This window comes from Chrysochloris asiatica, unplaced genomic scaffold (assembly GCF_000296735.1).
Source record: "Chrysochloris asiatica unplaced genomic scaffold, ChrAsi1.0 scaffold00178, whole genome shotgun sequence".
In the NCBI taxonomy this organism is placed as follows: Eukaryota; Metazoa; Chordata; class Mammalia; order Afrosoricida; family Chrysochloridae; genus Chrysochloris; species Chrysochloris asiatica.
In genome coordinates, this window is record NW_006408696.1 from 3,608,280 (window position 1) to 3,622,229 (window position 13,950).

At 44.1% G+C, this 13,950-nt stretch overlaps 1 protein-coding gene across 1 annotated transcript in view; it reads left to right on the forward strand.

Annotated features, from left to right (window-relative positions):
- The first annotated feature begins 708 nt into the window (after positions 1-708).
- Positions 709-13,950, forward strand: part of LOC102829896 (chromosome unknown open reading frame, human C16orf45) — a 146,002-nt gene continuing 132,760 nt past the window's right edge. Inside the window, exon 1 of the mRNA XM_006871958.1 lies at positions 709-996. Coding sequence (XP_006872020.1) covers positions 891-996 — 106 coding nt within the window. The 5' untranslated portion in view covers positions 709-890. The remainder of the gene's footprint in view (positions 997-13,950) is intronic.

The following is a 13,950-nucleotide window of genomic DNA, read 5'->3' on the forward strand; positions in this document are numbered from 1 at the left end:
AAAACCAAGTATCTGTTCCATTGAGTTGTTGGGAACCTAGGTTAGCACCCAGTTATTTAATAAATCTAACTACTTTAATAATAATAATAATAAAAATGCATCTTGGTGCTGATTTTACCTAGCAGTTTTCTTTATACTTTTAATGTTGCCATGAAGAGGCTAAAACTCTGAGTTTCTGGAAAGTGAAGGCCCATGTTCCAAATAGCTGTGTTTTACTTGCAGTCAAAATATGTTAATCACTCTTTCCAGTTCATGCAAACCCATAGAGAGTCGGTAGAGGCATCCACAGTCAGGACTGTGGCATTTCACAACCACAGATATGAAATTCACAGACCACAGATCTCACAAAAGGCATCCAGGCAAACACAGAACCCACAGATGCGATTCCACACTCACGCTTCTGCATACTCCCCATAAAGATGGATCCATCGCCCACAGGCAGAGAAACACACTCACAAATCCCACACACAGCCTAGCAGCCACTGACAGATTACAAGCCACCCGCAGTACCCGCCCCATGTTAACACCCAACAGCACAAACCCCAGTCCATTCGCTCGTTTGGGCAGCGGCCTTGTTCTTAACGCCCTTTCGGTTGATTTAATTTTAGTTGTTGTTGTTGTTGTTGTACTTCTTAGAGTTATCATCTGCCCCTCTTTCGCCCTACCCAGCCCCCAAGCCTTTCCCAGTCCTCCATTGCGCATGTGCCCTGCATCCTTCCCCCTCCTAGGTACCAGTCAGACCTCCCAGGCCCTGCTGGCGGAAGAGATGGAGCAGCGTCACAAGCGCCCGGCCCCTTAAAACGCTGCCGACTGGCGCCGCTTCCCTCCCTGCATCCCGAGGTGGGCATGGAGTAAAGGGAGATCTGTCGACCTTCCTGCGAGGATCAGCGATGGAGTTAAAGCAATCTTTGTCCACCCATCTGGAAGCTGAGAAACCACTGAGGCGCTATGGGGCGGTGGAGGAGACGGCGTGGAAAGCGGAGGGTCTGGGGAGAAGTGAGTACTCGAGCGGAAGGACAGTTGGGGAGCCGTGAGCCGGGAAGGTGGTCGCCGGAGGGTCACAGGAAGCAGAGCAAAGGAAGCACCCCCGCAAAGGCGCTTTTTTTGAGATGGGGGGATGCGCAGCGCTGCGCAGCGACGCGCTCTCCCCGCGAACAAAAGGGGGACCCTTCAGGCTAGGCTGTGCGGGGAGGCTCCGGTAATCGCTAGATATGCTAAACTGGGAGCCTGGGCTGAACACTGGGATATGCTAGCTCGCAACTGGTCCGGGAAAGTAGGATCTTTCCCGTGGCAGTTGAAGGAGAGTCCTTTCGAAGCCGGGAAGCGCCAGGGCGCGTAAGCCATAGGACCGTCCTTTGATAACACCCACGTCCCTGGAAAGGGGGGAGTGTCCGCTGGTTTTCAGCCTTGCTTTTCCTCCACTGTGGGGATCTAGACCCATCTGAAATCCCCAGCGTTTTTTTCCCCCGCCTTTCTCCGGGGGTCTGGGGAGGTGGGTAAAGCAGAAACGGAGGTTAACCCTGTCCGCACTTGTGTTTTCTCCCCTGACTCCTTTCAAGTCTTTGATTTGGGTCCAATCCTAGAATGCATTTCCGAAACAGACCTGCTCTATTTGGTAATCCTTTCTAGGGTTTTTTGGTACCAACAATGTTGCCAACGAAATGAAGGATTTTCCTTTTGAATTCAAAGGACGCAACAGTTGAAACTCCTGCCCTACCTGCGCAGAGGCAGCCTGGGGGGCATTAGGGTCACGAGTCATCTCTGTAAACCCAGCGGGCTGCCCACTGCCCACGCCCTTGCATTGCTTGTCCTAGCACCGTGTCTCCTATCAGGCTGGGAAAGGGCCTCCTGCCCTCCTCACGGAGCCTGTGCTCCCTGCTCTCACCTATAACAAAGTATTGTGATTGTGCCCTTTCTCGGTTTTCACCTGATAGAAAATTGTGTGTGTGTGTGTATGTATGTGTGTGCTTCAATGAAAATTTCAGAAAATCTTCCTAGAATGGCTCAGCTCTATTCTGCTTCTGATAGGTTCAATTAGAAAGCATAGTCATGTGTTTTAGTTCTTCACCCGATGCATGGCCCAGGACTGACCACCTCACGCCTGGTGTCTCCTTTCTATTTAGTCTGGGTCCTTCTTCCCCGTTTCATCCTTTCAACATCCTTTAGCTTTGGTGCTCTGACTCGCATCAGGGCTGGGAGGTTCTGTTCCCTTTTGTTTATAAATCATGTACCAGAGTCCCTGGGCAGCATGAAGAATTAAGTGTTCAACTATTATAGGAAGGTTGGCAATTCAAACCCACCAAGAGACACCTTGGAAAACAAAACAAGTTATTGGCTTTGAAAACACTCTAGAGCATTTTGCTCTGGACACATGGAGTCACCATGAATCCGGATGGTGAAGGCAACTGACAGCCAGCATGGACTTGTACTCATCCTGCGCTAAGAAATGCATCATCTCATTGAATCCCTATAACCACCTTCTGAGATGAGTGTTATGAATTCCCTTGAACATGTGAGAACGAAGCCCCCTCACACGTTAAAGGGCTTGGCTGTTGACATAACAAATGCGGGAGAAAGATGTGGTAATCTGGTTCTGTAAAGATGAACAGTCTTGGAAACCCTAAGGAACAGTTCTAGGGTGGCTATGAGTCGAAATTGAGAAACTTGATGACGGTGGGTATTTTGGTTTTTGCATGAATGAAAATACTAGGGGCTTGTGTGATAGGACTATTAAGTGGCAGAGTCAGGACTTGAACCCAGAGCCCCTGGTCTTAATCATGGTCCATTGCTTTCACATTTTTCTGTTAGTCTGTATAGAGAATTCTTGTTGGTCTCTGTGGTCACAATGACTTTTGGATTTGAAAGGATGTCAGGATCTATGTAGAATAGAGACTATGTTTGAGTAAACCCTGAGTTCGAATCCCTGTTCTGTCCCTTGCTGGCTGTGTGACCTTAGGCCCATTTCTAAACCTCTTTCAGATTCACAGGTGCCCTGATGGCGCCGTGGTTGAGCATTCGGCTGCTAACAAAAAAGTGGATGGTTTGAATCCTCCGGTTGCTGCGCTTCCACAAAGATTGCTGCCTTGGAAAACAGGACAGGCCATATGCTTCTGAAAACCCTTCGAAGCAGTTCGGTTCTGTCTTATAGAGTCACTTATACACCTTCGGAAACCCTGTACAGGGTCGCTATGGGTCGGAATCGACTCGACGGCACTTAACAACAACAACAACAATGAAAGAAAGGGAATTGACTCAACAGCAACCATTTTTGTTTTGTTTTGTTTTCTGAAAATAGAAACAATGATCTGATCTACCTTAGAGCTTCACTGTATATAATAAGATATATTCGGAGCCTTGGTGTGGCGCTGTGGGTTAATGCGTCAGACTACAAAGGCTTCTGAACTGCAAGGTTGGCAGTTCAAGCTCACCAGCTGCTCCTTGGAAATCCTAGACAGTGTTGCTATGGGTCGGAACCAACTCTACAGCACTTAACAACAACAACAACAATTCAGAGCTCAAGATTACTATTCAGCATCTGTTGGCTGCTTCAGTTATTTTATTTTGACATCTGTAGAAGGAATCTGCTTTTATCCTGTCTTAGGACTTGAACAGCTGCTGAATTTCATGGTCCAGGATTCCCTCTTTTAGCTTTTTCTTTTTTTCACCATTTCATTAGGGACATGGTCAAATGTACAGGAAATCTGAGAGACCACCCAATTTATAGCATTTTAACTCCTTGAAATTTTTATACTTTTAAGTCAGGCATGGCAACAATTGTGAGCTTGGCCCAGGACTGGGCAGTGTTTCATTCTGTTGTGTATAGGGTCGCTGTGAGTCGGTACCACCTTGATGGCACCTAACAACAACAAGTCCCAGGTTGCAAAACTGTTCATGGCTTGTCAGAAAGGCTTTCTCATTCTCTGTTCCAAGCCAAGGAAGACTCTTATCTCCATCTTTATTTAAATGTAACAACTGTTTCTAGTCTGACTTGGCATAGAGCCTCAAATATTTTTTTCTTTCTTTCCTTTTTACCTGTTTAGACTTGAAATCTTCCTAAAGCATTGATCTAGAGTCCAATTTTGAATCTTGAACCTGAGACTGTTACCTGTAATCGTTTTTAATCTCTATACTCTTGTTTTTCAGTTTAGCATTTCTTAAACAAAGTGGTTAATTTGAAACTCCCTTTTGACTCCAAGGTCATCTGTGGATCTAGTCCTTAATGTCTGGGGCTTCCATTTATTTATTAATGAAGTGTGGACATTAGTACTATTGATTCTATAGCGAAACAAATGCTGAGTCACTGTTACAATGTATGACATGCTGGTATTGTTGTTAGAAGTGGTGGAGTCTATTAGGATTCAACATGGAGACCCTACGTACAGCAGAACAAACCACCACCAGCCAGCATCTGCGCCATCCTCACAATTGTTGCCGTGCCTGAACCCATTGCTGCAGCCACTGTGCCAGTCTACCTTATTGAGGGTTTTCCTCCTTTTCCTTGATCCTCTACTTTACCAGGAGTCCTGGTATGGCACTGTGGGTTAACGCGCTGGACTGCAATGTTGGTTTGAGCTGCAAGGTCAGCAGTTCAAGCTCACCGGCTGCTCCTTTGAAACCCTATACAGGGTTGCTCTGGGCCAGAACTTACTCGACGGCACTTAACAAAAACATCTACTATACCAAGCACGATGTCCTTCTCTAGGGTTTTGGTCCCTCTTGACAACATGCCCAAACTACATGAGACAAAATCTCACCATCCTGGCTTCTAAGGAACATTCTGGTTGTACCAGTTCCAAGATAAGTTTGTTCATTCTTCTGGCAATCCAAAGTATTTATTCAGTATTCTTCACCAACACCATGATTTATAGGCACCAATTCTTCAATCTTCCTTACTTAATGAGATGAGAGAAGGCTCATTGAAGGGGAGTAGGCATATACTAACTTATTGTATGTTGTTGTTAAGAGCCTTGGAGTCAGTTTTGACTCATAGCAACCCTGTGTAGGGTTTCTGAGACTTTAAATCTTTTGCAGGAGCAGAAAGCCTCATCTTTCTCCTGCAACACTAACTTGCATACACATTTAAATATTTTATGTTAAACACCGAGCGTGTGTTAATTAAAAAGAGTTGTAGAGGGGAGAAAAATTGCAGCGCTGCTTATTTTTAGTTAAATTGTATTTAGTTGTAACTTAAATTTTTACTATGTTTGATTGTGAATATCACTTTTAAAGGAGTCCTGGTGTGGCGCTGTAGGATCAGCACTGAACTGCTAACCCCAAGGTTGGCAGTTCAAACCCACCAGCCATTCCTCGGAAATCCTGTACAGGGTTGCTATGAGTCAGTACTGACTGAACGGCACTTAACAATAAGCATAGCCTTTAACCAGAGCCCTGGTTGGTTTCATGGGCTTAGTGTTGGGCTAATTAGAGGTCAGTAGTTCAAACCTATCAACTGATCTGCAGGGGAGAAAAATTAAGCTGTCTTTTCTCCTACAGATTTACAGTCTCAGGAGTCCTAGGGAGCATTTCTTGGTCCCACAGGGTTATTATGAATCACAGTTGACTTGATGGCAGTGAGTTTGTTGTTGTTGTTGTTTTATAGCTTTTAAAAGGAGCCCTCAGAGCACAGAGGTTAGGTGATTGTTTAAGGCTGTTAACTGAAAGGTCAGTGTTTAGAACCCACCAGCTGCCCTGCAGGAGAACGACTGTCTGCTTCCATACAGATGTGACCTTGGAAACCCTCAGAGGCAGTTCCATTCTGTCCTAATAGGGACCCTTTGAGTCAGAATTGACTCAACAGCAGTGGGTATTTTTTGTTTGTTTTGCCTTTTAATTATTTAGCTTTTAAATAGAAGATGGGTAGTATAGCATAATGTTGTTGTGGCAAAGTGCTATTGAGTCGGTTCTGACTCATACCTATCCTGTATAAACTAACGTTTCTGAGGAACGGCTGGTAGGTTTGAACCACCTGTAGGTTAGCAGTCCAGTGCTTATCCTACAGTGTCACACCAGAACGCCATCTTAGGGTGTAGTGGATGCCAATCAATATTTGAGGAATTAGTTTAAGCCTGCCGGTCACAACATTTCCTGGTTTCTGCCACACCAGGACTCCATAACATAAATAGCGTATAAAGAAAGGGGGTTTTGAAGACAGGCGAAATGGGTTCAAACCACTTCTCACACTTGGAGGCTTTGCCACCCTAGGAAAACTGCAGAACCTCTCTGTTTCAGTTGTCTCATCTGTAAAGTGAGGATAGTCATAGTAACCATCACTTCTGGTTAACCCACTGCCACCAAGTCAAGCAAGACTGAAATGAGATGGTGTATATAACACAGAACAGTGCTTGGCACATTGTAAGCACATGCTGAATGAGTGTCATTATAAGGTGTTGTTGTTGTTAAGTGCCATCAAGTCAGTTCTGACTCGTGGTGGTGGCTGTGTACTGTGGAGTCGGTTCCAACTCAGCAACCCTGTACAGAGTTTTCAAGGCTATAAATCTTTCCGGGAGCAGAATGCCTCATCTTTCTCTCACGGAACAGCTGGTAGTTTCGAACTGCTGACCTTAAAGTTCGCAGCCCAATTCGTAACCACTACGCACTCATAGCAACCCTGTATAGGGTTCCCAATGAGCGGTTGGTGGGTTTGAACCACCGACCTTGTGGTTACCAGTCCAGTGCTTATCCTACAGTGCCACACCAGGACTCAATCACAGGGTGTAGTGGATGCCAAACAAGGTTTGAGGAATTAGTCTAAGCCTACCAGCCACAACATTTCCTGGTTTCTGTCTCTGTAAATTTCTCATAGTGACGGTATACCTACCACCTGGCTCATGAAATGTGTGGAGGAAAAGCTTTGCACTCCTTGAAGACCATCTAGTGCTTTCTGGTAGGAGAAAGGTCTCAAACAATTACTCACACCTGCTTTTGTTGTTGTGGTTAGTGCCGTCAAGCCGGTTCTGACCCATAGAGACCCTGGATAGGGGTTTCCGAAGAGTGTCTGGTGAGCTTGAATTGCCAACCTTGCAGTTCAAACCGACTTTGCAGTCCAGTGCATGAACCCACAGCACTATACCAAGACCTGCCTTTGACAGCAGTTTGTTGTTTTTTTTTTTTTTTTTGCTAATAGCATTTTGTTTCATTCTGCCCATCCCCCCTCACCTTTACTCAGTTGGAAAATGCATAATGACATTTCAGTGTGGTTAGATATAAAAATATTGCTTTCAACCAACTGTAATTAATTGAAGGAGACACAATGTCAAGATGTCTTTTGAAAAAAGTCACAGAGCTTTTAAAAAACAGAGCTGGCTGTTGTTGTAGCCATTTCTCAGTAGACATTGAATGTCCCTTAAAGGATGGTGAAGATTTGGGGTGGGGGCTGCTGAGAGGCCCAGGGAGCAAGAGGCAGCAGGGAGGAAATGCCAGAGGGTTAAGTGCATCAACAGACGCATACACATCAGTGTGCTGGGCAGGAGGTTGGAATAAGGAGGAAAGTTCATACAGCAAGCATTCTCAAAACCCAGAAGAGATGACTTGTTTTTAGCTATTTCCTTTTTTTAAGTTTTCACTGTGAATTGAGTGATAGTTTACATGGGAGAACATCCATTTTACATTCATCTTTTCATTGTAATGATTACAGTCTCCTCCATGCATCATCATTCAACAGTATTTGCTTCTATTCCTTCTGGTGTCTTTTGGGGTGTGTGTGTGTTGGGGGAGGGGGAGATGTACACAAAAACACTGAGGAATGTATAATCATTTCAACAACCAAAGGGCACATTCTGCAAGCCTGCTTCCTGGCTGCCAGCACCCAGTCCCTCTCTTTCAATGAGTCCAGAGTACTCAGCTGCTCCCTCTCTCCATGTCCTCAAAGCGACACCTCCATCTCTGGTGTCGCTGCTTCTCTTTATAGGGTCCCACATTCTGCTCTTGCTTTTCTTTGATGGTCCTAGGGTCCTCTCCTCCTGGACTGTAAGATTAACTACTCCCCTCCTTTTGTTACAAAACTTCTACCTTTACAGGTGTGACAGTCACAATTAGACATGATAACAGTTACTCACTATTTAATCTTAAGAATCTTACCCCAATCTCCTTTCACCAGAACCAGCTAAACAAGATAAAAACTATTCAGTGGGGATTCTACCTTCCCCCACATACTCTGAAACTAATCTCCCTCTTGAAAACTTATAAGCCAGTCACTTTGTGCTTTTCTAGTCCCTCCCTCCCACCCCATTTTAGATAGTCAATGTCTAAGTTGTCCGGAGATGACTTGTTTTTAAAGGTCCAAGGTTTTTAAAAGTATTGACTTGCTAGCGGATCATTCGATCGGCCAGCGTTTCAGGTTTCATACACAGTGCAGGGAACAGGAGAATGTGAATTACTGGCTACATATCTAATAGATTCTTGGTAGAGCTTGGTGTTACTTTCATCTGCTAAATTAAATATACACATTTTTTCTTTCCATTTGATTTTGTTGTAGCATTATTTATGTATATATATTTTATAGTAGAAGTCATACATGCACGTTATAAAAATGTTTCCAACATAATATGTTATTGTGTGCCATTGCGTTGGTTCCAAGTCATAGAGATCCTAGATTGGGTTTCCCAGGCTGTAAACACAGAAGCAATAAGCATCATCATTCTCCCGAAGAGCGGCTGGTGGATTTGAACTGCTGACCTTGTGGTTAACAATCCAACACATAACCTACTATGCCACCAATGCCCAACATATAAGAAATGCAAAAATAAAAAGCATATAAGAAATGTAATCAGCTCCCTCCTCCTCATTTATTCACTCGACAAACATGTATTATGTGCCTTCTAGGTGCTGCAGGTAATTAGTTTAAGCCTGCCGGTCACAACAAGGTCCCTGCCCTGATGGGGTTTCTTTTCAGGGGAAAGCTGGGACATGAGTAGGAAGTAAGATTGTCAGAGGATACAGAAGCAAACAAAGTAGTTCCGGTAATGGCGAATGTTACTAGGGAATTGACGGTGCAGATGATATCCCAGCGACTGGTTAGGAAATGCTTCTCGAAGGTGACATTTTGTTCTGTAAATAACAGGGTTCTTTGTTGGGTTAGAGGATGAGATAGAAAACCAAGGTGACTGGAACTCAGTGAGTCAAGGAGAAGGAGATGAATCAGAGTGACCAGGCAGACCAGGTCTTATAGGCTGTGGCTTATCAAAAACGCCTGGAGAATAATGTATCAACCAATTTTAATCATTTATCTCCATTTGAACGTCTTCTAGAATGTGTACAAAGAAATAAGAAAATGTATCCTCCAGGTTATCTTAGATATAATCATGTCTATAATTGTATACATGCTTTTGATGTATATTCCCCACGAGATGATCAAACGTGTGTGGTAAGTAAATACTCAGTAAATCAGTGATCGGTTGAAAATTTTGGTTACAAACCTAACAGGAATTGTTTCACAAACGGAAAACATGGAAAGCAGTATTAAAATTCATGCCCCCAAAAAAAGTCTGGATTATATTCCCACTGCTGAATTATCTGAAGCGATTTAAGCCGGGGACCAGCTTTTTGTTTTTAAAAGGTCACGTTGGTTACTAAACCAAAACCAAAACCAAAGCGAAAGCAGTAGCTGTGGAGTCGATTGTGACTCAGGACAACTCCATTTGTGTTAGAGTAGAGCTGTGCTTCTTCATAGAGTTTCCAAGGCTTTTGGAAGCAGATTGCCAGGACCTTCTTCCACGGCACCACTTTGAACTGCCAGCCTTTCTGTTAGTAGCTGAGTGCTTAACTATTCACACCATTCAGGGACTTCTGCTGGCTGTTGGATGGAGACTAGGGGACTGCAAGGTTGGTTTGAGCTGCAAGGCTGGTGGTTCAAGCTCACCAGCGGCTCCTTGGAAACCTTATTTAGATTTGCTATGAATAGCAACAACATAATAGCAGAAATATAAAGATTATGAATATGATTGTATCTAATATGTGTTTTAAGGAGCCTTGGTGGTGCCGTAAGGTAAGCACTGGACTGCTAACTGCAAGGTCCGTTGTTCAAACTCAAGAACCACTTTACAGGAGAAAGATGAGACTTTCTGTTCCTGTAAAGATTTACAGCCTCAGGAATTTGTAGAGTTGCTACAAGTTAGAATCAGCTGGAGGACTGTGGGCTTAATATGTGCTTTAAACAAACCTAATGATTTATGTTTCTTTCTGTATGTTCTTAACTTTAAGTTTCATTTTAGACAGAGTTTCCTTCTTATGTGTTAACTGAAGGGGGATAAAAAAGCTTGTGTTCTTGGTCTCTGGTTAATTATTAAACATTGACTGGTAATAATTGTTGTTACTGTTGGTAAGTGCCGTCGAGTCGGTTCTGACCCATAGCGACCCTGTATAGGGTTTCCAAGGAGCATCTGGTGAGCTTAAACTGCCAACCTTGCAGTTCAAATGGATTTGCAGTCTGGCACATGAACCCATAGTGCCACACCAGGACTGGTAATAATAGTAGTCAATTAATGTTAACTATTACTATTTAGTATATTTAATTCTCATAAAACCCCTATCAAGTAGGGAGGATTATGAATCCCATTTTACAGATGGGGAAACTGAGGTTTAGAGAGGTTCAGAAACTTGCTCAAGATCACAAAGCTAGTAAGTAACCGAGCAAGAACTGGACTGTAGCTCTCTCTGATTCTAAGTAATCTTATCCGATAGATGTCTCTTATTCCTGACACAGGGTTAGGTGCTGCAGAAATTAAAGATGAAATAAGACACATTTCTTACTCTCAGGAAGCTTACATATTTGGGATGGGGTGGGGTGGTGGAATAAAAAAACACTAGAATTTACAACCCAACAGACTGAAACAAATGAAGGTACAGGTAGCAAATGAGAAGAGATTGGCTCTTACTTGTGAACTCCAGGGAGACACATGGAGGAGAAGTGTTTGCACTGGACCTGAAGGATGAGCAGGGTTTCAATAGGTGAAGAAAGAAGAAAAGGGTATTTCAGGTGAGCTTCCAGTCCAAGGCCGGGTGCTGGAGTTTCTGAAGACCATGCACCAATTTGCTTTTTTCTTGGGGCCATGATATTGGTTCTCAGCGTACCGTGAGATATTGGCTCTCTCACCACAGGACTCCAGGTCTGTCTGGTTGATTCTTGTCAATCTCCTGTTACCAGGATGCATCTGGTAGGTTGGAGACCAGCACAGATTAGTAAGTAAGCACAAGTAAGCCTGTGCTTACTGTACTCTTTGACTTCAGCCCATCAAAACACCACTCAATCTCCCCACAACATACTTCCCATCTTGGTTTTCTCCTGTCAGGGATGGTACGTTTGAAAGGAGACTGATTCTGTAGGGAGATGTTATGGGGTTGTGGGGAAAGACAGATGCCAGCCATACCTAGAAGCCGAGTCTTTTTTCTTTTTTTAAAAAACTTTTTGTTGTGAAGGCTTACAGACAAGATCATCAGTTTTATATTCAACAAATCACACACTTTGTTTCATCTCAATGATTACAATCCCCTCCCTGCAACAACAGTCATCCCGCTTTCTCCCACTCTGGGGTTCCTCTTTCCATTCCATCCTCCTTCCCATCCCTTCTCAACTTTGTCCTTAGATAAATGCTGCCCTTTGATTTTGAATGACTGACCATTGCACGGTGAGCAGACCTCACTAGTGTTGTTTCCCCAACCCCACCCCTGTCTGGTGCTTGTATGAAAATTGGGGCAGGAATGTAAGTTCCTTTCCAGACCTGATGGGTGGTCGAGGGCTATAGTCTCAGGTTCCTCCTGTCTCTTCAGAAGCAGGATGTGGTGGAAAATTGAAATTATTCACTCCAGATTAGTAACTAAGCACAAGTAAGCCCGTGTTTACCTTGTTTACCAGGCAATCCAACATTGGTCCCTGCCATTGAGTGGGGAGGAGACAGTGGGAGTCAGAGCCTTTGTTTTGAGGCCTGGCTCTACCACAACTGTGACCCTGCACCTGGCAAGAGGCATCCAACTTGAGCTTTGGTTTCCAATCTGTAAAACGGTGTCGGGGAGCCTGTGGTTGACTGAGCATGATGGCATAGTGGTTACCCACTCAGCTGCTAACCAAAAGGCCAGTGGTTCAAACCCACTAGCCACTCCAAGGGAGAAAACTGTGATATTTTGTTGTTGTTGTTGTTAGGTGCCATTGAGTCGGTACTGACCCATAGTGACCCTATGCACAGCAGAACAAAACACTACCTGGTCCTGGGCCAACCTCACTGCTGTTGCCATGCTTGAGTCCATCGATGCTGCCACTTGGCCAATCCATCTCGTTGTGGGCCTTCCTCTTTTTCTCTGACCCTCCACCTTACCAAACATGATATCCTTCTCCAGCGACTCGTCCCTCCTGACACTATGTCCAAAGTATGAGAGATGAAGCTTGGCCATCTTGGCTTCCAAGGAGCACTCTGGCTGCACTTCTTCCAACACAGATCTGTTGGTTCTTTTGGCAGCTCTACATCCTTGCAAAGCCTATGGGGTAGTTGTACTCTGCTCTGTAGGGTTGTTATGAGTCAGAATCAACTCAATGGCAATGTGGTTGGTTTCTTTAGGTTTAAAATGGTGACAACAAAGTGACTGTGGAGGGTCACTCTGAGAATCCCGTGAGACACCAAATGAGAAGAATGTGACGCGTGTAGCACGAAGGCTGTGTAAATACGACTCTTGGCTTCCAATGCTCATTCGTGTCATTTTTATACCTGAGAGTGACTGACACTTAAAAAGGTGGGGGTGGGGTCGTGTGTTGTGGAATCTGTTCCGACTCATAGCGACACTGTATTAGGCTTGTGAGGTTGTGAATCTTTACCTGAGCGGAAAGCCTCATCTTTCTCCCATGGAGCTGTTGGTAGATTTGAACTGCTGATCTTGCATTTAGCAGCCCAACAACATAACCCACTAAGGTAAATTCATTTTAATAAGCTTGTGTAAGTAAGGTGGGGTGGGAGGAGGGCTGGGGGAATGTAGAGGAGGGGCTTAGCTCAATCGGGAAGACTTCCTGAAGAGTCAGTGATAGGGACAAGGGAGGACACACATGACCATTAAGGTGATAAAAATTAAAACCTCAGTGAGATCCTACTGTACAGCCACTAAACAACAAGAGACAACACAAAGATGTGTTTTTGTGGTTTTGTACTCATGGTGATCCCGTGTGTTACAGAGTGGAACTGCTCCCATGTTTTCTTGCTGTAAACTTTATGGACGCAGACTGCCAGGCTTTACTTCCGTGGTGCTACTGGATGGATTCACACTGCCAGGTTTTAGGTTAGTAGTCAAGCAAAAGACAGGCCACACCAAGTTGCTGGCAAGGATGGAGAGTAACTAGGGTTCTTGTGCACTGCTTGTGGGAATGTGACAATGCACAACCACTTTGAAAAACAGTTCAACAATTTCTCAGAACGTTTAGATATACTTACGGTGCTGTCCTGGTGTGGCGCTGTATGATAAGCACTGGACTGCAAGGTTGATTTGAACCACAAGGTGGAAACCTTATACGGGGTCACTATGAGTCGAAACTAACTCAATGGAACTTAACAACAACCATAGAACCCAATTTTCCACTCCTACTGTAGCACTATAGGATAACACTGAACCACAAGATCTATTTTAACCACAAAGTTGGAGGTTCAAACCCACCAGCAGCTCTTCAGAAACCCTTTACAGGGTCGCTATGAGTTGGAACCGACTCAATGGCACTTAACAACAATAACAACAACAGGTATTTACCCAAGAAAAATAAAAGCTTATATCCATTTAAAGACTTATATACAAATGTTCATAATAGCTTTCTTTGTAATAGCCCCAAACTGGAAACACCCAAATGTGTTAAGTATTCAGCAACAAAAAGGAGTGAAGGATTGATCCATGCTACAATATGGAGAAATCTCAAAATCATTTTACTGGGTGAAAGAGACCAGATACTGTGTGATTCCATTTAGATAAAATTCTTTTTTAAAAATA